At 51.1% G+C, this 25,804-nt stretch overlaps 2 protein-coding genes across 5 annotated transcripts; one reads left to right on the top strand and one right to left on the bottom strand.

Moving 5' to 3' along the window:
* Window positions 1–579: 579 nt before the first annotated feature.
* On the top strand, window positions 580–2,914 carry kics2 (KICSTOR subunit 2). Its single transcript, XM_040173241.2, has 3 exons — window positions 580–1,101; window positions 1,423–1,711; window positions 1,858–2,914. Exons 1-3 carry the CDS (start codon window positions 864–866, stop codon window positions 2,678–2,680), a joined length of 1,350 nt encoding a protein of 449 aa, XP_040029175.1. The 5' UTR covers window positions 580–863; the 3' UTR covers window positions 2,681–2,914.
* Window positions 2,852–18,705, bottom strand: LOC120817247 (SLIT-ROBO Rho GTPase-activating protein 1-like). Of its 4 annotated transcripts, none has more exons than XM_040173239.2 (23): window positions 18,027–18,705; window positions 13,721–13,916; window positions 13,596–13,650; window positions 13,411–13,518; window positions 12,830–12,892; window positions 12,494–12,691; window positions 11,974–12,102; window positions 11,686–11,907; window positions 11,242–11,343; window positions 10,267–10,464; window positions 10,087–10,171; window positions 9,636–9,663; window positions 9,513–9,546; window positions 7,845–7,905; window positions 7,603–7,680; window positions 7,388–7,522; window positions 7,081–7,186; window positions 6,694–6,918; window positions 6,374–6,453; window positions 5,871–6,051; window positions 5,527–5,667; window positions 4,717–5,059; window positions 2,852–4,627 (listed from the first exon to the last, which is right to left on the bottom strand). In XM_040173239.2, exons 1-23 carry the CDS (start codon window positions 18,091–18,093, stop codon window positions 4,220–4,222), a joined length of 3,243 nt encoding a protein of 1,080 aa, XP_040029173.2. In that variant the 5' UTR covers window positions 18,094–18,705; the 3' UTR covers window positions 2,852–4,219. The 4 variants fall into 4 exon arrangements, with proteins under 4 accessions (XP_040029173.2, XP_077956872.1, XP_077956869.1 ...); XM_078100746.1 differs by having other exon boundaries at window positions 5,536–5,667; XM_078100743.1 differs by having other exon boundaries at window positions 13,596–13,916; window positions 18,027–18,683.
* Between the last annotated feature and the right edge of the window lie 7,099 nt (window positions 18,706–25,804).

Raw genomic sequence — 25,804 nt, 5'->3', positions numbered from 1 at the left:
GATTCAAGTCTAAGAGATTACAGCATGAGAGTCTGTTCCAGATGTCATTGTGATGAATCGAGTGCTTGTTGATGTAGATGTGGACCTCGTTGCTGTTCACGCTGCTCAACCATCTGAAGCAACTAGTCAATGAAGAATTTGTCTTAATAAACAGGCCGAGGGGCCTCGTCGGAATCAATTGATGATCTGGAAAGTTTCCAGGAAAGATCTGATTCCTAATTTGTTTTGGCTTTGAATCCTTTTACTCAGAAACGAGCGCAGTGACTAAATGACGGAGAGCATTGTAGATCCGATACGGTCTAATGGGTTTGGGATCTGTACGTCATAGATTTTTTATTTGATGTGAGAACTGTGCGGACACGCTTTTTAGTTTTGGTATTCAGATAAATGTGTCTGCAAATGTATACTTAGGTTTGTAAATATGTGTACGGAATATTGTGTACTCTGGTTTGCATATATGCGTTGTGAGGTTTGTCAATATATATATATATAATATATATATACACATTTGTGTATATATACGTGCAAGTTTGTGTCAAGCATTAATATATGCACGTTCAGTTGTTTTGTGCTTAGTTCAATGAGGCGCTTTATTTTGGTAGTCTTGGCTCGCCGTAGTGTTTACTTCCGCTAGAACCAAGATGGCGTCGGGCATTTAGCCGGCTAGCCGCATGAAGGCAGTTTGTTTCAGATGTTGTGGTTTTAAGTACATGTTGAAGCAATTTACGGCTGCAATGTCAAGATAACGGCCGCTTATAACGTCGATCTGTCGGTACAACGCGTTTTTTTTTGTCGTAATGATCTTTTTTCTTGACTTCCGTTGCTAACGCGTTAGCCGGCCGTTAGTCTGTCGCAGCATCTCAATGGCGGAAGCGACGGAGGAGCTGCGGCCCGTTCCCCGCGAGCGGGCCATCCTGGAGAGCTTCTTCACGCAGCTCGGCATGTTCTCCTTCGACCGGGCCAAGGACTACGTGGAGAAGGAGAAGGACGGCAGCTCCAAGGCCGCCGGGCCCACCTGGGCCGCGCTGCTCGCGGCTCTGGCTCACCTGGCCGCCGCGGAGAAGGCCTACCACCACATGACGTTCCTGGGGCAGAAGATGGGTAACGACACCTCCTAGTACCACAGAGTATAATGTGTATACTGCGTACATGAAGTACTGCCACTGAGGTCCTAATATTTATGAATATGTTTAAATCTAAAAACGGGCTGCATTGTATCCAACATTGTCCCATAAATCAGTTGTAAGGATAAAATAATCCTGAGTAAAATAAGCGTTTCTTCCGTGAAACGGAATCTCCACCATGTAAGTAAAGGGGTCCAACCGGAGGTGGACCTTGTCCTTGAAGGTGAAGCGATTACTTGTCTGCATCGCCAGAGGGCGCTGCAGCACTTTATCTCCTTCATCTCCTTCCTCTCTGCAGGCAGCCAGAGCTTCTTCAGCCGCAAGGACTCCATCCGCACCATCTACGCCTCCCTCCACAACGAGCTGAGGAAGGTAATGACCTCGGGGCGCCACGGCCAGCCAGGCTCCGCCTCCTACCTGGAGGACCTGCTGTCGCACCTGTCGGAGCAGCTGTGCCACTTTGCGCAGGCGCGCACGGAGATGGCCGACCTGTACGAGAAGATGCACTCGCTGGCCGGCCAGAAGAGCGTCAACTCGGAGGAGCTGGTGGGCACGCTGGAGGCCGTGCTGCACAAGTACAGCTCCAAGTGGGTCTCTTTGTTTACTTGAGCGCACAATCAAACCGAAGCGGTTTAAGTTGATTTAAAAAAGAAACAAAAGCTAAATCCCAGCGATTAGAGGGTTCCCAGTAAAACGTGGAGGGACCCCCACTGACCTGCTCCTCCCCCTCCAGGTTCCACCACCCCATCCTGGGCCGCGTGGAGGAGGGCTTCCAGACGGAGGTGGACGTGGTGACCCAGCTGCTCCGCTGCCAGGCGCAGGTGTCGGAGTGGCGCTTCCTGCCGGCGCTGCTCAGCCTGCACGCCGCCACCTCCAAGCTGGCCGCCTGGGGCCAGCTGTTCCAGCGGCAGAAGGAGACCCGCAAGCACCTGTTCGGGGGCCAGTCCCAGAAGGCCGCGCAGCCGCCGCACCTGTACGCCTGGCTGCAGCGCTTCCAGGCGGCGCTGCTCGCCAAGTTCAGCTTCTACTTCCACGAGGCGCTGAGCCGGCAGGCGGCGACGGCGGCGGACATGCGGGCGCTGACGGCGCGCGCGGCGCCCGACTACCACGGGAAGATCTGCAGCTTCATCCGCAAGCACGACGCCAGCAACGTGTCGCTGGTGTTCGACAACCGCGGCTCGGAGAGCTTCCAGGGCCACGGGTACCACCACCCGCACTCGTACCGCGAGGCGCCCAAGGGCGTGGAGCAGTTCCCCGCCGTGGTGTCGCTGCCCTCGGGCGAGCGCCCGCTCACGCACTGGCCCAGCGTCATCATGATGATGGGCGACCGCGCGGCGGAGCTCAACGCGCCCGACAAGGTGGTGCACTTCTACGACGACAAGGTGCTGAGCACCTACTACCTGACGCGGCCCGAGCCGCACTTCACGCTGGTGGTCATCTTCGACGGCAGGAAGTCGGAGAAGGACGCGCACATCGCCGGCTTCCTGCAGGAGATCTCCGGCTCGCTGCGCAACTCCAAACCGTTCAGCAGCCTGAAGCCGGGCTCCAAGGGCTGATTCACGCCTTCAGTGATGTCCTCCTTGGTCTCCTTGGAGAGCAACGCACCTTTAGGACTGATTAGGGGGGAAGAACGTCCTCCGAGTCCCAAATGTCCAGTTTCAAAGCGTTTGAACATTTCAATAAAACACCTGGAGGATTGTGGAATGTTCAAAGAAGACGACGTGTGATGACTTGAATGCTAATTTATTCCGGGTTTATTTATAATATAAATACAAGACATTGATACCATTCATTTGGCTATATGAGCTCATCTCTTTAGCGAAGCTCGGTTCTCAAATACCGAAGACAGAAAACCACGTCTCTGCTTTTAAACCGTGAAACACATTCAAATAAAAAAAAAAAAGCCAACGTCCCGATATGAGTTAAAAAGCACCAAGAGTCGAGGTGCAACATGCCGAGTACACGAGTCCTATACGTCAAAGTGCAAAGTCACAATGGGTTAATGCTAGAATTCATAATTCAGTCATCTACTAAACACTTTATGAGTAATTCATTGAGTGCTGCTGCTCCTCGTTCAGGACATGCGTGAGTGGGTCCCCCCCCCCCCCATAACAAAGAAAACTAAGACCGGGATTAAAAAGAAAAAGGCACTTTCACATGTACACACACACACACACACACACATCCACACACACACACAGATTTGTTACACATTCAGTGTGCTTTTCAAGTGTTTTGTTCTTTTTGGGGAAGTTTACACACAGAAGCCCCCCCCCCCGTTAGCTTATTGTGAATTCTTAAGGTTAACTAGTGACTTCACAAGCGGGTACATCAGTGTGTGCACGCACGCACGCACACAACGCGGCATGCTTTTTGCACTTGGCGTGTTGTGGCACTCGAGGCGGGCATGAATTACCCATCATACATCACTGTCACACGGGAGCAGGACGAGGACAGGGGCGCACGCACACTAAGCGTAGGTCCCGGGGAGCCGCTCGGGGGCCCTGAACGCAACGCGCAAACCGGAAACACAAGAAGGCCATATTTTAAAACGGTTGAGCTCGTTGCCGTGGCGATGGCGGCGGCAACTCGCCGAACATTCAGTTGATGGGCGAACAGTCGTTGGGGCTCTGGAGACATTCATTGAACAGGTTTAGCAGCAGGAAAATCAAAACGCAACCGGAAGCGGTCGCTGAGCGTCTTGTTGCCGTGGCGACGGCGTCGGACGCAGCAGCTGATCTGGTCGCTTCGCTTATTCGTAGGAAAACAGCAGCCTTTTTTCTTCTTTTTGGCAGATCAGCCTATCGCCATGACGACACATTCACACCACTGTAACTACATTTCCACTGGAGCTGAACTACCCCCCCACCCCCAACCCCCCCTTCACTTCCTGTGTCTCTTCTTCTAGTTAACCTTTGATAAATGCTTCAACACACGGAGAAAGTAAACTCCTACACACCAAGAGAACACAGCGACCTGACGACACGTAGAATATCATATGTTATATTATGTTTGTTACTACATTAAACCCTCATTCATTAGAACCCTGATCTCCGCTTTGGGCCCCGGGTCGGCCCGCTTCCGCCCGCTTTGGCTCACATTGTGCACGACTTATCCAGCGGCGGGGGCGGCGGCGGGGTGCTGCTCTTGGGCGGGACCGCGGGTTTGGGCTTGAGGGCGGGGGGCCGCAGCGGAGCCCCCATGCGAGCCCCTTTGAAGGAGCCCAGGGTGTCGGGCGACGGGTTGGTGGTTCGGGGGGGGCCCGGCGGAGGTCCGGGGAGCGGGCTCATGGGGCTCAGAGGGCTGAGGGGGCTCGGGGTGCCAGGGGTCCCTGGGGTGCTGGGCGTGCTGTGGGGGCTGGGGGACTCGGAGGAGCAGGTGGTGCTCGGCCCGTTCTTCACCTGCTCCAGAGTGTCCAGCACCACGTCGGGGGCCGGACGGCAGCCATGGCGCTCCAGCTGCCTGAACTCCCCCAGGGCCACGGTCACCGTCTCCTCGATGTCCTGCAGAGACAGCAGAGACACACCTGGAACGCCTGTTTGTGCCCAACATCTGGTCCCCTTTAAGGAGGGATCGGTGTGTGTGTGTGTACCTGAGCCAGCGTGTCGGCGTCCATGGCTCTGGAGCGGTGGGGGTCACTGAAGCCGTGCTGCCCGCTGCTGGAGCGGCGGATGGGCGTGTCCTCCGGCCTCCGCAGCGAGTCGTGCCGGCTCACCGTCATGGTTACGGCGGCCGCAGAGCGTCGGCGGCGCTCCGGGCTGTCGAGGGGCGGAGTCACTCCCTGGCCCCGCCCCAGCAGCAGGTCCCTGGGGCTGAAGTGACCCGTCACCGGGGGCGAGCTCCGCTCCATCACCGCCCCGTTCCCGTGGCAGTGGGAGTCGTTGGAGCGGCCGAGGGGGCGACGGAACAAACCGTCGGTCCGCTTCCTCCTGTGACTGTAAACAGGAAGTACAAAGACAGTGAACAGGAAGTAGAGAGGGGCCGATCACACAGGAAGCGGCTGCATTAGAAAAGCCCCCAAAATAATTGGTTTCACTGGGCGGAAAATTTGGGCCGACCGCTCCGAATTATCTGGTGACCCTTTGAAGGCTGCCGCCCTCTATGTTGGGACCCACGGGACTACACAGCTTACTTCTCGTACTCCACACCGCCAGTATGTCATTTGAACGCTTCTACGCCGTTGTACTAATACCTCAGTTAAGGGTATGAATACGTCTTCCAGGGGTGGAGGGAGGGTGGAGGAAGTCACATGATAGACGGCGTGGTGAGATTCACGAGGTATTTTTAGAGGTGAGAGAACATTTCAGCTCCAGAGATGATCTCTGTGGTTCTCGCGGACCCGTCGTAGGTCTCTGATGACGGAGGTTCTCTCCCGTCACAGACCCGACGGAGGTTCTCTTACATCACAGACCTGTTGTAGGTCTCAGGAGGGCGGATGTCGGTGGGGGAGCTCAGCTCGCTCCGGCTCCTCTTGTCCTCGGTGCTGCTGCTTCCTCCGTCGCTGTCGTTCTTCTGGCTGAGCGACTCGGAGCCGACGTCGACCCTGAAGACGCAACGAGAGGCTCCGTCAGGACGGAGGCGATCAATAGGGTGGAGGTTCTGTTTTGGTCATTTAATTTACACGATAATAAAAGCCTTTTATTGTTCACCACATCGTTATCTTTGTAAACGCGTTGATGGACAGGAATAAAACGTAAACCCCGTCAAAATAAGAGCGCGTGGAGGAGCGGTGGAGCCGTGACTCGCCTGTCCTTCACCACGATGTACTGGTGAGGCACCAGGCCGCGGTGCCCGCCGTGCCGCCCCTCCCACCAGTCATGTGACGCGCGCTGGAAGAGCTGCAGGGACGCTCCCTTCTTGAAGGAGAGCTCGCGGCCCGACCGGCCCACGTAGTCGAACCTCGCCACCGCCTCCACGCCCTCGCCCTCTGCCGGAGAGAGAGAGAAGGGGAGGGGGGATAAGAACAGAGGACATATAGGGGAAGCCTGTCAATCAACCGTCTCTGCGGCTTTGTTCCTCCCACAGATCCACCAATCAGAGAACAGCATGGAAAGTCTTTTCTGTCAAATCGGAGTGAAGCAGAAGGGAGGAAAAGGGCGGGTGGGGTGTAGAAAAGGGAGGGAGGTGTCGGTGGAGATGTGTCTCCATGGCTGCTGTTGCCGTAGCAACCCCCTCTCCTTCAGAACGCACACAGAGAGGGATGGAGTGCGTGTGGGCGAGCGCTGTGTGAAGGTCAAGGGTCGCCGTACCCTCGTCGCTGGTCTGGGTCTCGGTGCCGCCGTCGGGCTCGGCCTCCTCCAACGCCCCCGGCTCGCTGAACGGACTCTCGCTGCGGGGAGGACAAGAAGACGAAGAGGCGTCAGATCGACACGCCGTCCATTCAGCACGGGCACAAAGGGGAGGAGGCACAGACGGAGGCGGGGCTGCAGGAAGTGGCCTCACATCCTGGCAGATCGGCTCCATGGAGGAATGCAGAAGTAGGAGTGGGCGGGGCCTGTGTGCCCCCCCCCCCCCCCGTGCGGCCCCCCCGTGGAGTCTGCCAGGCTACCTGGGGGGGGGGTGGACTCACCAGTACTGGTCTCCGGTCATGCACTTCTCGTAGACGGGGCCGGGCAGCTCCTTGGCGTCGGGGAAGATGTTGTCGTGGTTCAGGATCACCGTCTTCACCACCTCGTTGACGTGCGCCTGACAGGCCACCTGGTCCAGGGCGTCCGGCGTGGGCAGCAGGGTGGGGCCGAACACGATGGCCAGGTTCCCAGCGTCCATCATGTTCTCGTCGCTGTACTGGGAGAGGCTGTGGGGGGAGGAGGGGGGGGGGGGGGGGCATGTCACTGTACAAAGACTTTCTCTCCTGTCAATCAACACGCTGCCTCTTAATTACTCCTCAGGGCTGCGCGTTAAAGCATGCTGGGAAATGGAGGCGCCTGTCGAGGATAGAAAGGTGTGTGTTGCTCACTGGTTGAGGAAGGCAAACAGGTAGCGCATCACCACCAGCGTCGCCCTCGGGACCCCCAGCAGGATCTTGCGGACGCACTGAGCCCTCTCGTACATGTTCTCAATGCCTGAAGGGACATCGGCAGAAGAGACGCTAGAGAGGACACGTTGTCTTCTGTGGGACGCACCTTCAAGGTCACATGTTAGCGACTATTCTAGCCACACCGACGGGATGCGTTCCATTTAAAGAGGAGGAGACTTTGATGCTTGTATGTAAGCAAGCCGGTAAATGAGTGACGCGGTGCTCAGGTCGTGAGCCGGTGACTCACGGACGCAGGAGATGAGGTCGTTGAACCTCTCCTTGGGGAACAGCGGGTTCTCCAGACCCCGGAAGTAAAGCTTCAGCACGCCGGCCACCGAGTTGATGTCGTGGTTGCTCTCCTCGTCGATCAGCGGGTCGTTACCTAGGCAACGACACAGACACGACGGGTAAACCGCGTATGTCCTGGCCCCTCCTCCCCCGAGGGTCACGTGACCTTCTCACCTCTCTCGAAGGAGTTCTTGATGTCATTGACCTCCACCTGAGACCCCGACACGCGGAAGATGCCCTGGTGCTGAAGACCTGTTGGGATCAGTCACCGTGACAACAGCTCATCTCTGTGATTGAGTGAAGCTCACGCAGGAACTGTTCCTCATCTTCGTCTAATAATCATTGTTTCTACACAAAAGATGTCTGCAGGGTCGACTACGTGACATGAAACCAGAGGACCCCAGATGGAGGCTCACCGTGCAGGTTGATGTAGCGGATGCAGCTCTCCACCAGCAGAGGGATGGCTTTGGTCGAATCCTGTGGACAAACACATCGGTCCTTATTGTTTACATGTGATTCTTGTCAAGTTCTTATCCATGAGTCCTCCAGGTTATTCCAGCAGCTTCAGACAGTTGTTTGGGATGATTTTTGGTTAAAGCTATGGAGCCTTTATGTAGGTTTTATGAAGCATTTAAGGAGGCTTCAAGGAGCCTTTAGGGAGGCTTTATGGAGCCTTTAAGGATGCTTTATGGAGCCTTTAAGTAGCCTTTATGGAGCCTTTAAGGAGGCTTTATGGAGCCTTTAAGTAGCCTTTAAGTAGCCTTTATGGAGCCTTTAAGGAGGCTTTATGGAGCCTTTAAGGAGGCTTTATGGAGCCTTTAAGGAGGCTTTATGGAGCCTTTAAGGAGGCTTTATGGAGCCTTTAAGGAGGCTTTATGGAGCCTTTAAGTAGCCTTTATGGAGCCTTTAAGGAGGCTTTATGGAGCCTTTAAGTAGCCTTTATGGAGCCTTTATGGAGCCTTTAAGGAGCCTTTATGGAGCCTTTAAGGAGGCTTTATGGAGCCTTTATGGAGCCTTTAAGGATGCTTTATGGAGCCTTTAAGTAGCCTTTATGGAGCCTTTATGGAGCCTTTAAGGAGCCTTTATGGAGCCTTTATGGAGCCTTTAAGGAGGCTGTATGGAGCCTTTGTGGAGCCTTTAAGGATGCTTTAAGGAGCCTTTATGGAGCCTTTAAGGATGCTTTAAGGAGCCTTTGTGGAGCCTTTAAGGAACCTTAAAGGGGACTTCATGGAGCCTTCATGGAGCCTTTGTGAAGCCTTTATGGAGCCTTTAAGGAGCCTTTGTGGAGCCTTTAAGGAGGCTTCATGGAGCCTTTATGGAGCCTTTAAGGAGCCTTTAAGGAGCATTTAAGGAGGCTTTATGGGGCCTTTAAGGAGCCTTTAAGGGGACTTCATGGAGCCTTTAAGGAGCCTTTATGGAGCATTTAAGTAGCCTTTATGGAGCCTTTATGGAGCCTTTAAGGATGCTTTAAGGAGCCTTTATGGAGCCTTTAAGGATGCTTTAAGGAGCCTTTGTGGAGCCTTTAAGGAGCCTTTATGGAGCCTTTAAGGATGCTTTAAGGAGCCTTTATGGAGCCTTTAAGGATGCTTTAAGGAGCCTTTGTGGAGCCTTTAAGGAGCCTTAAAGGGGACTTCATGGAGCCTTTGTGAAGCCTTTATGGAGCCTTTAAGGATGCTTTAAGGAGCCTTTGTGGAGCCTTTAAGGAGGCTTCATGGAGCCTTTATGGAGCCTTTAAGGGGGCTTCATGGAGCCTTTAAGGAGCCTTTATGGAGCATTTAAGGAGGCTTTATGGGGCCTTTAAGGAGCCTTTAAGGGGGCTTCATGTAGCCTTTATGGAGCCTTTAAGGATGCTTCAGGGAGCCTTTAAGGGGGGTTCATGGAGCCTTTAAGGAGGCTTCATGGAGCCTTTATGGAGCCTTTAAGGAGCCTTCATGGAGCCTTTAAGGAGGCTTCATGGAGCCTTTATGGAGCCTTTAAGGGGGCTTCATAGAGCCTTTAAGGAGGCTTCATGGAGCCTTTATGGAGCCTTTAAGGAGCTGGCATTAAACCATACTTTAAAGGGGAAATGAAGTGTGAAACTCTACCTGGTGCTTGCTGTGGGAGTTCTTCCGCCCACGACTGGAAAGAAGCAGAGAGAAGAACAGATGATGAGTCTCAGTTTGATGAAAACAAGGAGGAAGAGTGAAAAGGTGATGAGGAGATCCCACCTAGTGGTCAGCAGCTCGGCTTTATATCCTAGAGGACGAAACAAAGACATTCAGTCGAATCAGAGACCATGACATCACTGATCTCTGATCATGTGACAACAGCCAATCAGTGCTTAGATCAACAGGAGGAGGAGCTAGTGACGTTAGCAGCACCGCTAACAGCCAACCAACAAAGGTTTGCTTCAGCTAACTCATGATGCGCTAACGTCACGCTAACGTCACGATGCGTTCAGGCTCCGCTCAGTGAAAACAACACGGTATCACGATGCGTTCACAGGTAATCTGTGGAATGTAGTTTAAATGTTGAACCCAGACGTTTTTCTATGAACATAAACAGTTATTAGAGATGATTCATGATCTGTGACACTTCCCAAGTTTTAATTCTTATTATTATGCATCATTAAAGATGATAATGACTAGATTTCAATGAGCAGCGTCTTTCTCCCGTTACCTTCCGCTAAAGCTTTCTTCAGTATGTCGTGTTTGGCCTGCAGCTTGGATATCAGGTTACTTCCCTCCAGATACTCGCGGAACTTCTGTGGATGGAGCAACAAAAATACACGGTATTGGCGTTAGCGTGACGTTAGCGTGACGTTAGCGTGGCGTTAGCGTGGCGTTAGCTGGCCCTCACGGTGAAGTAGAAGAGCTCCGTCTCCTGCTGGTTGGCCCTCTTCTTGGCCAGACTGGGCTTGTTCAGGTACCCGTCCGACACGCTGGACTTCACCGACTCCGAGGACGGGCTGTGGGTGAAGCTGTGGGACACGTCGAAGTCCTCCAGCACCGTCATGTCCTGCAGGGTGGTGAGGGTGGCTCCCCAGGTCTTCTTCACCTGGAGGGGGGGGGCGTCAGGAGGACGAGAGTCAAGCTTCCTCTAAGGATCTCAATGTTTCTCATGAAGCTTCATTGGTGACGTAGACATTCAAATGGAAGTCCGATTAATGAGCATCATCAAATATGAGCCCAGTGGCAGAATCCAAACCAGTCGGAAAGCCAACGGTCACTTATCGGAAATAGAGATTTCAAAACGTTGATTTAATGAAGAAAAGTTTAACTAATTGATCCAATGGATCACAAATTGATTTATTATGAATGAAGACTTAAAGTTAACTCTCTAATGTTTTAACAGCTTCATTCAAAAACCTCATCAGCGTGAAGTGAACTTAAAGCTTCCTGCTGCTCCTCCTCAGTTAGGAACAATAATCAAACTATAAAAACTGAAATATGAGTTTTTATAACTTTGGGATTTTCTTGAAAATAAAACATTAACTGAATACATTTAAACCAGAAAGAGATCAGTGTACTTTCAGCTTCTCGTTAAATATGGCGTATAAATAATGATGATTGAAGAATTGAATCCAGATGTTGGCACCACTTTGGCAGAGAGGGAAGCTGCCTGTACAAGCTCAGCCCCAAATGACTCCACCCGAATGCTGCCTCCATCAGGCAGAGAGCTTCTGACTGAGGATCAGTCCTTCAACCAGGAGACGCCAGAGGTCAGAGGTCATTTTCATTCTCTGTTGTGAACATGTATGAGAACCCGCCCGCGTTTTACAGGATGATCCCAAACGATAACACTTCGGGGGGGTTTTCGGTGCTTTGGACCCACCTCCTCGTTCTCGATCTTCAGGGAGGCCAGGCGGGTCTGCAGCTGCGTGAGGCGGAGGCTGAGCTCCGCCTGGAGCTGCTGCTGGGAGGCGATCTGGGTCACCTGACAGGAAGTGGAACAACGACAGGTTGACGCGCGGGAGTCGGGGAGCGGCTCTGGATCAGAATTCACCCCCAGAGGAACATTTCAATGGGATTTGCGTCTCAAGCAGCTGACGTGGAAGCTGTGACATCACGTCCAGGGTCCTTCAGATGGCTTTCAAAAGCATTAATGTCGATGCCGTAACAAAGCATGAAAAATGGAACAGAAATAGAGATAAACTGCTAATGATGTGATTCATATATCATGTACGATAACTGATCCAACTAAAAACCATCAGATGTAAATGACTAATAATGACTTAACATTAAAAGAATAACGCGAGTAAACGCTGGACCTACTGACCGCGTCGCCCATGTGAGCCTGGAAGCTGAAGCGCTGGGGGGGGCAGAAGGCGGTGGGGTAGAGGCCCAGCAGACGCTGCCGGTCCCGGGCCGGGTCCAGGCCCTCCACGGCCCCCTCCAGGACCTCCAGACCGGCTCTTCTGGAGGCCTCCAGGCTCAGTTCGGCCGACAGGTAGGTCCTGAGGGCCCGGCTCAGACTGGAGTGGTACCCTAGGTCACAGCACTGGGGGGGCAGGAGGGAAATCAGTCACAGGTATCACACCACGCCGCCCCCCCCGCGCTCACTTACGTCGATGATGTCGGGCAGGTCGTGGATGTAGTACTTGAACACGGAGGCGTTGGTGGCTTCCAGCGTCAGCAGGTACTCGTTCCGGGCCTTCAGGGTCTTCAGCTTGTTCTCCGAGTACTTTGCTTTCCTCTGAGGGACAAAATACCCTCATGTTTGCTGTATTTCTGCTACATTCTTAAATCTATTAAAAGATTTCAGGAGAGGAAGTACTCAGGGAATGAATTATCGATGACCAGCTCCTGTTTGCATCAAGAGGACTCGAGTACGTCTGCAGGGGGGGGACGAAGCCTCCAGACTCCATTCACAAAAACAGTCAGTTTGTCTAACGTGTGACCTTTGTGTGAGCAGGTGTCCGTTCAGGTGCACCGCCGTCCCACAGTGACACAAACGCGCCGGTGGAAGGAGGCGGGGCCTCCTGGTCTCGGGGGGGTAGACGTACTGTTTTGTGGATGGAGTCTGGGGGTCTCTGAGGAGACCCCCCCCCCCTTTGAGGGTGTGAGGTGTCCCGGGGGAGACGCACCTTCTCTCTCATCTTCTCCATCTTGCGAGCGGCGTTGCGTCTCTGGTGGCGCTCTTCTATCCGCAGGCCGAACACCGGCTCCACCCCCCCGCCCGACCCCGACAGGCCCTTCACGCGGCCCTCCTGGCGCTCCGCGTCCCGCAGCTTGGTCTCCGCGCTGATGGTCTCCACGTGGTACATGTGATACGTCTTCATCACCTAGGCAACCAGACGGAGCAGAGCCAAGGAGGCTGTTTACGTTTACTTCCTAAATCAGGTGATCTGACCTTTAAAAAGGTCACGACCCCTAAAATAAAGTGGCAGACCCTATTCAGCCGTCAGCTCGTGGAGACTTACGGTGTAGAGCTCGTTCAGCAGCTTCATGAGGTCCTCCTGAAGCTGGAAGATGATCTCCTTACTCTGCCGGGGGTCAAACACGAGAACATTTAAGATGAAACAGATTCTGGTTTTATCATCATTTGAATATTTCTGGGCTTCTTTGAAGACGTCTGAATTCATAATTCAGCAGCAGGATTTTTATCGAATTGATTGAAAAGGAGAACAAAGGTTTTGGGGACAGAATTAATGCAGTAATGTGAACTTTCTTCTTGAGTATATTTTGGTTTCGTAGATTTTCAGAAAAGAGGTTTGGAATCCATTGACGGAATTCATCTTAATTCCTAATTAATTCTTAATTTTAATAAGTACTTTTACATGTAGTACTCTGAGGACATTGAGCAGATAGTATTTATGGTTAAGCACCAATCAATCAATGAACACATTTATAGAGATCATTTTATCGGCCATAAAACAGCCCCCCAAAGGGCATCTAGGCACGAGGCCAGAATCTTTGAGGAGAAGTCGTGTTCCGCTGACCCAGTGATACGACCTCAGGCCTTATGTCGTCTGTGGGGGGGGGGGGGGGTTGGGGGGCTCACCCTCTTCAGAAGGCGGGCCGAGTCCTCGCTGATGTGCGTCAGGCGGGAGATGACGTTGTTCAGGTAGAGGTCGCTGAGGGTGGCGTGGTCCTTGCTCTCCCTCCTCACCTGGGGAGCAGAGGGGGGAGGGGGGTGATGCCTCGTGTTTCTCACCCCATCAATCATCAGAAAAGGGCTCAACCCACCTGGTTGAGCAGCAGGTACCAGCAGTTGACGGGGGAGAGCAGGTTCTGGTCCTTCCTGAAAGAGAGAAACAGTTTCACCTTCTCCGCCTTCACGCGGCGTGCCGGCTCGTAGCTCCGCCCCCTACTTGTACTGCTGGTGGTCCTTGGTGCTGCGCGTCTTGGCCATGAACCTCTCCGCCAGCTTCTCCAGGTTCCGGGAGTACTCGGTCTCGATCTCGGACTTCTTCCTGAAGAAGTCCTGCAGGTCCTGAAGCAGCTGGACCCGCATCTCCGTCTGCTGCTCCAGACATCGCTGCTGCTCCACCAGCTGCGCCCGGACATCTACACCCACACACAGAGGCACGGGGCTGACTGCCATGTGACGGGTGGACCAGCCCAACGGCATGATGGGTAACTGAGCTTTATTCCTCTTTAAACACCGTCGATGGAATTTTAATTCCTGTTTGATGCATTAAATGAATGATTGCATTTCATCACCAAGTGGCTGGTTTATGATTTATTGTTTCAACGATAAATAACTATTGCAGATCATTTGCTTTCATGTATCATCAGGAGAAGGAATCTGCATATTAAACAAGTGAAGCGCCTCATTCAACCGTCTGTTAAATGATACTTAAACTTCTTTACATTCAAAATGATGCTTTCCTCATAAGACCTTCTTGCAAAATGAATGTTTCATGTTTTTACGTATTATTATATGCAGTTTAATCTGTATGAAATGTGCTAAAAAGACACTGAAGACAGTGATGAACATTCTCTGCTGTTCACATGTTTGATGATGTTAGATGCATTTTTATTCTCTTTAAATCAGATGCTCCTCCTATTTTAATCCTTCAGGATCACTGATGGAGACGGTTTCATCTGTGAGGAGTCACCTTGAAGACCTGTGACCGCATCGCAGCACGCACACACACACACAGACACGCACACGCACACACACGCACACACACACACACACACGCACAGCAGTGTAATGCCTCACTGCTGTTTCAGAGCTCGATCTATCTGCAGGAGGAGGGAGAGAGCGGGTACAGAATACGCAATGATAATAACACACACACAGACACACACACACGCACACCGATCCCCGAGGGGTCCCTATCCACTCCACTACCTGTTGTCTAGGCAACCACACACTGCGTGAGAAGCATGTGAAGAGGAAGGTGAAGACAAGAGCTCGGATCTGCCGCACCGACACAAACACACACACACGCACACACACATCCACGCACACACACACACACACTCCACGTGTGTGTGTGTTTATTGAATCAATTTAAAATGGCTTCCCCTTCCATGTGTCTCTCCCAGCCGGTGAATGAGCAACTCTTTCATATTAAATGAACACACGTCAGCCCGCCGCCGAGGGGCAAACGCTCTCTTCTGATTGGCTGCCGTGGCCACACGGGACTTCTTGAATACGGCGGCGGTCAGAGGTTCAATCACTCCGGTGAATTGGTGTCGAGCCTCCGTTGGGCCGACGGTAACCATGGCAACCGCTCCACGGATGCTTCAGGAGGGTGAAGAGAGGATGGACACGACTCAGGCGTCTGTCGCTTCAGTGTTAGCTTAGCTTAGCATCGGTCTGCCTGAGAGCGGATTAACACACCGTTTAATTGACCCTCTGCTATGGATGGATAAATATATATATAATACAATATGCTTTTGCCGGATGTATCAGGATGTCAGAATGACGAAGCGAGAACTAGCACGGGTTAGCATAGCGTAGCATACAAGCGCTACGATGTGCTAACCCACCCTGTAAACTCTCAGTCAACGTGCGTTCAAAACATCTGGTTCGTTGTGGTTCTTACCTGACATCTGGATATGAGAAGTCTTTCTTTGGTTCATTGGCACATTTTATTTTACATTACTAATGACAGTTTAATGTATAATGTAGGTGATGTATTTGTCTGTATTTAATCTGGTTGAATAAACAAACTACACTGTCTTTGTCTTTTCTCCGTATCTCACTCATGAGACACTAACTAACTAACACTAACTAAGCGATGAACAACCGACCAGCAGCAGCAGGAGAGGAAAACACACTTCAGCAACTCTCCCAAGGACGGCCAACGACGTCACATTGGCTCATCTGCATCTTCTGACTTTCTGCTAATGCCCAAATCAAAGCCTGGTGAAAGTGATGAAGGGAACAATGTGATCTGCTGCTGATGAAGAGGATTGCCGGCTGCAGAGGAAACAAAGCTTTATCCAAGCAGAGATTCCATCGACGGAGGATCACATGACGAGTGAAAGGACGACATCCGCTGAGGTTAGCTTTGAAATGTGTGAACCGCTTCTCTCTGACAGCTGGGGGGGGGTTTGATCAGAAGGAGGAAGTCTGGTGGAGTCTCCGGCTGGAGGTTTACCTGGAGACGAGGCACCTGAATCAGCACCTGGATCAGTTCCGTCTGCAGAATTTAGAGCTTGTTGGTAAAAAGCAGCGCGTCAGTCGGACTCCACTCTTCTGCACAAGGTGTTAGATACAAACTACCTCGTTAGTTACCGCGGCAACGCTGCATCCAAACCCTGGTCCAACGAGAGACGGGTCTACTGTATGTGCAGGTGTCATCACCTCGTTGGTTACCGCGGCAACGCTGCATCCAAACCCTGGTCCAACGAGAGACGGGTCTACTGTATGTGCAGGTGTCATCACCTCGTTGGTTACCGTGGCAACGCTGCATCCAAACCCTGGTCCAACGAGAGACGGGTCTACTGTATGTGCAGGTGTGACGTCACACATTTGCACACACTCCAGAAACACTTCATCATCACCATCATCATCATCATCACCACCACCTTCAGCCCTCGGTTTCCCTGCAGGTGTGCAGATGTGAGGTCACTCAACACCTGCATGCACACACAGGCAAAAAGCAGGCGCCGCATGCAGCAGGAAGCCCCCTCCCCACTGCAGGGGTCTTTCTCTCCTCTTTTTATCATTGGCAGCCTCTCATTAAGGCAGAGGAGGTGTCACACACAGAAGGTGGCGCTCCGTGACATCAGCAGCGCGCTCAGTCCAGCCGGAGAACAAATGTGTGGCGTCAGCGTTCTGCCCGATGTTCCTCTCGCTCCTCCTCCTCGCAGGAGAGAGCGGCCGCCGCCTCCTCCCGTGTATACATTACACACCACCTCCCGAACGGACCAATCAGGAGGCAGAGCGGGGAGGCAGACTTGGAAAGCACATAGTTACAACGCAAGATCTACGCGCTCAGCTCTCAGCAGGAGGGCAGCGAGGGCCCGATGGGGCTCCATGTGAGTGGTCACTTCCACTTAAGGCATCCCTGTGTGTGTGTGTGTGTCAGAGCAACGCCCCCCCCCCCCCCCCCCCCTCACACACACACACACACACACACACAGGGATGAAAGTGTGTCCCTGACGCTCAAATGGGGACTCCAACATCCTGCATTCAATTTAATCCCACAATATCTGTCGACTCTTTTGTGTGTTGCACTGACAAGAAAAGAAAGCACGGGCAGGAGGGGGGGGGGGCTGAGGAGGGGGGGGGGGGGGGCTGAAGGGAAGGAGTCAAGGAGGCAGAACAATTATTTCTGAATGGAGCAGGTTGGATATGGGATATTGGTAATGGGTCCTAAGTGAAGGCCTCTCGCTCAGAGATGGCGTTGGGGGGGGGTGGGGGGGGGTCAGGAGCTGGCGGGGGTGATGATGATGACGGGGGTGCGGGCGGATGTGACGAGTGAATATGGAGGTGCGAGGAGCCATGTGGAGAGAGCGAGAGGCTGTGTGGGAACGACAGATTGCAGTAGAAAGTCCGAACAAAGATGTCGCCTCAGAGGTCGGACATTTTGAGCCGAGCCCCCGTGATCCCCCCCCCCCCACACACACACACACACACACACACACACACACACACACACACACACACACACACACACACACACACCAGCAGGTTTGCAGGGTAACGAGGGTCTCGTCGCAGACAGGACGACGCACCCCGATACCAGCCGAGCTAAAAGGTCATTTGACTGACGGGATGCTGGTAACCACGGCGCCAGGGGGGGGGGGGGGGGGGGGGAGGAAGAAAGGGAGGGTCGTCCCACGGCAGCCACACTTCAGGGGGGGTCGGTCATCGTTAACACCTTTAAAACATGCCCCCCGCAGTTTAGCACCCGGGTCTGTGTGGACCCCCCCACACGCTGCAGTCACAGCCTCAAAGGAATACTAATAGAATAGAGAGAAATAAAACCTCCTGCACGGTGATCGCCCCCCCCCCTCGCCCCCCCGGGGGGCCATGCAGCACCCAGGATGAACCCAGAGACCCTGAGGTGTCAGCCCACACACACACCCTGAATGATCAGCGCCGGGGAGGCTTGGCCGACATGCGTGAGTGTGTGCGCGCGCGCGCTAGTTGGCCGGTGAAGGTGAGCGCGCGTAGGTGAGAGAAGGTGTGACCGTTAAAATGACCTCACCTTTCACTTGGCTCTCGTATTCCGCGAGGATTTCTTTGTCCTTCTTGCTTCTGACGGAGTTTGACATGTTGTCACCGCAGCAGGAGAGAAACGGAGGAAGAAGCAGAAGAAGAAGAAGCAGAAGAAGAAGAAGAAGAAGCAGAAGAAGAAGAAGCAGAAGAAGAAGAAGAAGAAGCAGAAGAAGAAGAAGAAGAGAACCAAAAATCCCGGTTTATTTCCCTGCGCGCGCCCCGCCCGAGGCTCCACCCGCACACATGCTCGTGAGCTCCATCCAGTGCCGCAGCCGGTAGTGGCCCCGCACCTCCACGAGGAGCAGGGGGGGGGGCAGGCGCGTGAAAAATCACGCACACTCAGTGAGAAATTACCCGCACGTGACCGCAGAAGACTCCAAAAAGGCAAAACGAGCGAGAGGATCAAATGAAAAGCCGCAGGAATTCTTCCCCGTTTCTTCCCGCGCAGCTTGAGCGAACGTGCATTCGCACTCGCGCGCATGCACGCACGCGCCCCGGTCTGCAGGGAGGCGAGGACAGTCGGGCACACGCGCAGACACGCGCCGCGCGGCGTTTGACGTCGTCTCTCACCCCGCCGTAACCTTTCACGCGTGCAGCCGCACAGGAGTGCACGTGCACGCGCGCGCGTACTCAGGCTGCCCGGCTGAAAGCGCGTGAGGAGAAAATGAGAAACGCCAGTGAAGAAATGGGTGTGTACGCGCTGGGGGCGGGACCAGGCACGTGATTGACAGCCCAGGTGACCACTGAGTCGCGGCGCATCATTTATGAATGTAAGAAATCAGCTGTTGATGAGAGAAACGAGAATGTTCTACACACACCGACCTGCTCAAATCATTTAGGATGGATGGACCTTCTGTCTGCGGCGCGCCACCCGTTCCCACAATCCTTAGCGTGTAACCACACCTGTTTACCACGAGGTAGCACATCCAGTCAAAGGTCCACGTCCTCGTCTCTGGGACGAAAACACCAAAGTCTCACACCGTTTGTCCCTTCGTTGACCTGTGATGATGGAGACAGATGAACCCCCTGGAGGAGACGGAGGAGACCTTTGGATCATCTCATCACAGCTCTTTGTCTCCACCTGGAGGTGACGTGTGAGGATGCACGTTAGCGGTCATGTTGTCGACAGGTACGACTGTAAGATAATCCTCAGAGTAACTGCAGTTAGAATATACATTTAATGCAGTACAATGAACAGTGTACAGAAATGAAACTGTACAAATAGAAATATTTAACAGTAAAGTACCAACATGTGAAGAAATGTGAACAAGTTCAATTTGACGGATTTTATTCAAACATTTTTCTATTTTTATAAATATATTGACCTCAAACAGCCTTTGGTATCGGTGCTATTGTGGGTATAATGATTTAACCGGGGGGGGGACACATAGACACACTTTCCTTTATTGAAATAATAAATACAATTAATGAGATACACATCAGGTCTTTAACAGTTTATTCTTTTAAAGACGTTTTTCTTGTACATTTGGCTTTAATCCAATCATTTTTTCTCTTGGTTTGACACATTCGGCGTACGGGACTGTTTGCGTGGGACGGCATGAATGAATGTCCCCTCTGGGGAGCTTCTCCGGCGGATCTCCTCAAAGAGGCCAGAAGGAAGCCGAACAAGAAGCTGAGCAAACAAACAGCTCTGGTTCCTCTTTCGTCTCCTCGTCTTGGTTTTGTTCTCTAAACCGGCGAGTGAGGAATGCGTTTCCCTCCAGCTGGAGACGCCAGGACGCCCGTTCCCCAGGTGGAGTTACCTCACCTCGCGGTTCGTGGACGGGTCTGCAGGGATGGGGGGGGGGCGACCTGCCTGTGATCAGTCGTCACTTTATTTCCCATCAGGCAGCAGGAGAACACAGTTCAACGCTGAACACGTTTTAACTCAATTTGTTGAAGCTGAAGCTGAACTGAGCGGTGAAAAGATGAGCAGCCGGCGTTGGAGTGAAATATTTCCTAATGGACCAGAAATGACCACCGAGACGTCAAAAGGGTGAAACACCAGCCGTGTCCCAGGAAACCGTCTGATCGTTTCCACACATGAGAACGTTAAACGCCACTGAAGCGTGAAGACAACATCCGCTGGTTATTACAATGATAATATATCAGAAATAGAGCAAATAGGGCTTTTATCTCATTGCAACGTTCATAGATTTCTGCTTTGGACAGCTGGTCGGTTAAAACCAGTCGCCGACATTTGACGAGGCTGTTTTTCCTTGTTTCTAGTCTTTGTGCTAAGCTACGCTAACCAGCTGCTCCGCCTCATGGTCTCAGTCTCTAGTTTCAAGTCTTCTTTAATACGGCATGATGTTCATTTAGTTCATTTAAATGAAGCAAGAGTCAAACAGACCACGAAGCAGATGCTTTAGGGCGGGGCTACAGGCTGATTGACAGGTCTTTCTGTCCTCCTCAGTCCTCATATGGTCATTTCCTGTTTACGGGTTGTGGAAAAACAAGATGGTCGCGACCAAAAGGCAGAACTGGAGGCTTCAGGACGTCAGTCTGCCGAGTGCGTCTCCTTCACCAAGAAATACACTTTATTCCACAGTAACGTGGCACAGCGTCACATTTAGCTGATACTTGTACTTCAAGCACCGGCCTGCAGCCAGAGGTCGTGGGGATCTCCGGTGGGCGGAGCTTCAATGGCGTGCAGCAGAGATCCTCCCTCCTGCTTTGAGCCACTGTAATAAAACGGGGATCAAAGGCAGATCACGTCCCCGTGAGAGGGATGCAGAGAGCTGCAGAAGGCCTGCAGCGGCCTTTTAACACTTAATAACTATCAGAAGCAGCCCGTGTGTGCACGTGTTTGCGTGTGTGTGCACGTGTTTGCGTGTGTGTGCACGTGTTGAGCCCTTTGGGTGTGATTTACTCGTCTCACGGAGAGAAGGACCAGTAAGGACACACAGGACGTTCAGAGTGAGACGGGTCATGAAGAATAAAAGTAATTTGACGACTCTGCAACGAGAAACTGGTTCTGTCAGAATAACGGCCTTCAAAATAAAAGTCTGACAGTTCGGAAAGCGTAATAAAACAGTGACTTGTGACTGCGTTCTTGAGGAGTGCCAATGCAGATGTAAGCTAACGGCACAAAGCCATGACTGCGTCCATCATTCGTTCATAGTTTATCATATAAATAGACTTTATTTCCAAACTGGAGTTAAAGGTGTGAACATCAATCACAGAGCCCAACTTATAAAAGTAGTCGTACAATTAACAAAACTACATTTGAAAACAGCGTGATGGAAGGAAGACGATATTCAGTCTACACTTTTTTTGTGTACTGATTAAATCAATAACTATTTGTTTCAGTGAGAGATGGAGGAGCAGTCTGCTAATTCATCGCACATATATAACAACTCTGGCACTCGTACTCGTAGCGTAAAACGCTCTTTAGAACTTGTACAAACCAGCATTAAAGCGTGTTTGTCCTCTCAGCTGCTGTGCAATATGAACAGTGATGGGGACAAGAATAGCAGCACTTAGGTAAGAAGTCTATGATGAGTTTATGTAAAGTGCAGGCGTAAGTATTCGTGGTGGTAATAAGTGAGATGAAGTGAAAGAGGTATTAGTAATATTATATTTAAGAGATACAAAGTTCTTCTTCTGGAATGTTCACCGTCTTTGCTGCGTGCAGAAATACATTCATGAATACGGGATAATCCTCCCATCCGTGTTTGCCAGCCGCTTCTCTTCGTCGGGCTGCTCTCAGATCTCCCTCTCACGTTCCAGAATGACCATCAGCCGGTACAGGAACGACCTTCTGGGCGAGATGCAGGGACAAACAAACCGGTTTTCGATGCATTCAGTGGAAAACAAGCTCAAGAGAAACGAAAGCGACGACCTTTGACCTTTGAGGTTGCGCCCTCCTCCGGTTTCCATCCACGACGGAAGCAGCAGCGTTTCCCAGAGACACTTTGATGAAGAAGCCCCCACGCCGTCGTCCCCCCCGCCACATGGCCCAACGCGATGAGACGCTCGTCATTACGCCACCTTCCATCGCCATGGAAACCAGCAACAGAGAAAAACCGGCGCTTTTGTACATTCCCTGAAAACATCCCTTTCTCTCCGCTAAGTGCTGCGCTTATTCCCTCCCTCCCTCCCTCCCTGCCTCCCCCCGGTGACATCCGTCTCCCGCCTCCTCTCACTCGCTAAATCAGATTGTCTCAGTTACAGTTGTTATTTGTCCTCCTCGCAGGGATTAACCTTGTTTGCGTTGCGTTGCCTCGGGATAAACGAATGAGGCTGTGGAAGGAAAACGGATAAATAAAAAAACGGCAGGCGGAGAAATGCACGGACGTGGCGGTAACCAAAGGTTAGCTTAGCTTAGCTTAGACAAAAGTGCCCCGACCAGCAACCTTCGTGTCTCACTCATCAGCACCGACTGGTTTGATGACTTTTGTGAAAGTGGACCGATGAACCGCGGCTGTTTTGGGTTTTCGTGGAGATCAAATGACATCGATACAGTTAAATGCTGCTTTCTGTCAACGGGGGTCCGGTGTCACTAGCGAGCTGGATAACGGGTCTCTGGAGGGACCCTTTGTACAAACACCACGGTACATTCAATGAACCGTGGCAGCTGATGCCGCGTAGATGGTTGTAAAAAGAAAAGATTCACAACCTTCGGATTCAGACCCAGAACGGAATCCTCCTTCAAATCCCAGATTCACCCACCTGGACGACGTGTCCCCCCCCAGCGGCCCCGCCGAGGGTCTCGTCCTCCTCCCCTCGGAGTAAAGACGTCCAAGAAATGGAACATTTTTGACTGTTGTGTCGTTTTAATTGCCGGGTTTAAAAACGCTTCAAAGACTTAAACCGTCGGTGCAGATTCATCAGCAGGTCTTGTGACTCCACGTTGGGCAGTTTTTAATTCCTTTAAGGGTTTTAATGGGTCAGAACACAAGTTCCACTTCCTGTCTGCCTCACTCTCATGAGCAGAGCGTTATCAGGCCACACACGCACACACACGCACACACACACACACACACACGTACCAGCTGGGATGGACTCATTAACGTTGTGATGTTCCTTTAGATTTAACATAGAAAACTAAACAAAGCCGCCGACTAACAAACAAAACACAAACAAGCGGCTCGTTAGAGGCTCCGCCTACACAACAACTCAGTTACAGTGTGTGTGTGTGTGTGTGTGTGTGTCTCTGGTTCTTCTGCCTTCGTGAGGACGTCCTGGCCTCTCGGCTCTGTGAGGTTCTACTAGAGGTCAAAGTGCGTCCTCTCACGACGGCGAGCGCACGTAAACGCAGCAGAGATCCAGTATTTCCAAAACATCTCTTTCCATTTTTCCACGTAGCAGCAGCAGGACGCTGAGGTCGGAGTGCGACAGGAAGCCGTCACGTCCAGGTGAAGACAGGCGTCCACGCTCACCCGAAGGAGGACAATGTGACAATGAGAGAGAACAAATGGGACCTTTTGATACGATCAAAGTCTTCTCTCCAGGTTCGTTGGGGTGTTTGATATTCCGTCGTCGGATGCTCAGACCGCTGAGCCGATGTTTCCACGTCGTCATGTTGCTAGGCAACCGGCGCCCGATTCTCTTGACATCAATCAATCAAGGGTGAGAAACGGGCTCTGCCAAGTCAACAATAAATATGCAGCTAGTTTACGTCATCCGATGTAAGAAATATATATATTTATATAGTTCATATTCAGACACAGACAACTATGCATGCAGTTCAGCTTTAGGTCAAATTATGTGGTGACCTTATTTCACTTTCATAGGTCCAATACAAACACTCCATCGCTACTTTATAACACTGCAAGTAGCTTTAATTAATTGATTTAAGTCTGAATGAATATAATATATTATTACAAACAGCAGCCTCCACCTATGAAAAGTTACATATATGAATAAAAAAAAGGTACAGTACGTATACACCTCGTGCTTAAAGGTACAGTACGTATACACCTCGTGCTTAAAGGTACAGTACGTATACACCTCGTGCTTAAAGGTACAGTACGTATACACCTCAGGCTTAAAGGTACAGTACGTATACACTTTGTGCTTAAAGGTACAGTACATATACACCTCAGGCTTAAAGGTACAGTACATATACACTTTGTGCTTAAAGGTACAGTACGTATACACCTCAGGCTTAAAGGTACAGTACGTATACACTTTGTGCTTAAAGGTACAGTACGTATACACCTCAGGCTTAAAGGTACAGTACGTATACACTTCGTGCTTAAAGGTACAGTACGTATACACCTCGTCCTTACAGGTACAGTACGTATACACCTCGTCCTTAAAGGTACAGTACGTATACACTTCGTGCTTAAAGGTACAGTACGTATACACCTCAGGCTTAAAGGTACAGTACGTATACACCTCAGGCTTAAAGGTACAGTACGCATACACTTCGTGCTTAAAGGTACAGTACGTATACACCTCGTCCTTAAAGGTACAGTACGGAAGAGAAATAAAATGACAGATTGGTCTTGTTTGTAAACTGCTGGAAATATTTGGGACAACTCAACAAAATACATAAAACATGAGTTTAATTAATTAAAATCCCTTTGGACCATTTTCAAGCTTTATCTTGGGTTCTGTTACTTTGGATTTTAAGTGTAGAACGTCTCTGTGGCTGCTCCCTTCATATCCGCTCGAGTTCTGCTTTATTTGCCCTCCGCTCTCCCCCCTCCGAGGACTCAGTGTTGGATGACGCGAGCGCTGAATGGACCGAACAGAACCCGGGGAGACAACACAGGTGAATTAAAGCTGATTCACGTGTCATGTGCTGCTGGTGTCGAAGCTCAGGACCAAAGATCAAGTTCTGATCTGTGCCTGGAGACGTAGAGATGGAGGAGCTCACAAGCACAGCTGAACAATTAATGACGAGTTATTCTGCTAAAACAGTAAATGTTCATAATAATCCTTCACAGGTTGGAATATCTTTGACAATAGCTTTACTTCAACAGACAATTTTCATTTGGTTTTAGTCTTTTTTAGGGATGTTTTTCTTCCATGTCTTATTTCAGAGCGATGAGAAGAAGAAAAACATCCCAAATACACATTACATTGTTTGTCTACTTTAGATTTCTGCTAAATTCAAAGAGTTACCATTACTTAACAATGAATTTGCATACTCAAAATTACATTTGAGGAAGCTCATAACGCTCCAAATGTGGTGATGAGCTGCTGAGGTTGATGTTTACTCGTTGATTCTTTGATGTTCTTCCGTTCTTGTCGTCATGGACTAAACTTCTCTCCTTAAAATGAGTTTGTTCTCAGTTCTCACGCTCTGATCCAGAATCCTCCTTCAGGAGCTCTTACATCAGCGACTTTACAGCTTAACTCCTCTGGAGGTTTGTTCACACTTCATTCACACACTCTTATACTACATTTGTTATTAAAACATGGAGGAAATTTATGGATTGTACCCTGTTAAATTAAGTAAAAAAACTTTGGGCAGTTTACAAGATGATCTATTTGAAAACGGGAGTAAAAACTATAAAATATTGAAATATAGAAATATGCTTTTGGAGCTGATATTTTTGTCTTTGCCTGTTGAATGAAGCCAAACCAAGTGGACATGTGGATTCAATTTGGAGACACAACCTGTTAAATAAAGTTGTGGATATTTAATATGGCTTCATTACCGTCATCAATCTTTGGCTCCCAACTGTTGATTAATCAGGACACGTTATGTAACGGCGGCACAGCGGCATGAGGACCCCCCCCCCCCCCACACGCCACGCATACAGATTGCACATTAAGATGCACGTGGAGGCCTCGTAGGGCGTCACGCGT

This window comes from Gasterosteus aculeatus, chromosome 4 (genome assembly GCF_964276395.1).
Source record: "Gasterosteus aculeatus chromosome 4, fGasAcu3.hap1.1, whole genome shotgun sequence".
Classification (NCBI taxonomy): Eukaryota; Metazoa; Chordata; class Actinopteri; order Perciformes; family Gasterosteidae; genus Gasterosteus; species Gasterosteus aculeatus.
The sequence above is the reverse complement of the archived record's forward strand: the minus strand, read 5'-3'. Positions and strand labels throughout refer to the sequence as shown.

Excerpts from the sequence above, each read along its gene's own strand:
- kics2 (XM_040173241.2), top strand. The coding sequence starts at position 864 with ATGGCGGAAGCGACGGAGGAGCTGCGGCCCGTTCCCCGCGAGCGGGCC. Across the intron at positions 1,102-1,422 it reads GTTCCTGGGGCAGAAGATGG|GCAGCCAGAGCTTCTTCAGC; the intron begins GTAACGACACCT and ends TCCTCTCTGCAG. Across the intron at positions 1,712-1,857 it reads CTGCACAAGTACAGCTCCAA|GTTCCACCACCCCATCCTGG; the intron begins GTGGGTCTCTTT and ends CTCCCCCTCCAG.
- LOC120817247 (XM_078100743.1), bottom strand. The coding sequence starts at position 13,916 with ATGTCCGGGCGCAGCTGGTGGAGCAGCAGCGATGTCTGGAGCAGCAGA. Across the intron at positions 6,919-7,080 it reads CTGTTTGCCTTCCTCAACCA|CCTCTCCCAGTACAGCGACG; the intron begins GTGAGCAACACA and ends CTCCCCCCACAG. Across the intron at positions 6,454-6,693 it reads ATGACCGGAGACCAGTACTG|CGAGAGTCCGTTCAGCGAGC; the intron begins GTGAGTCCACCC and ends TCCTCCCCGCAG.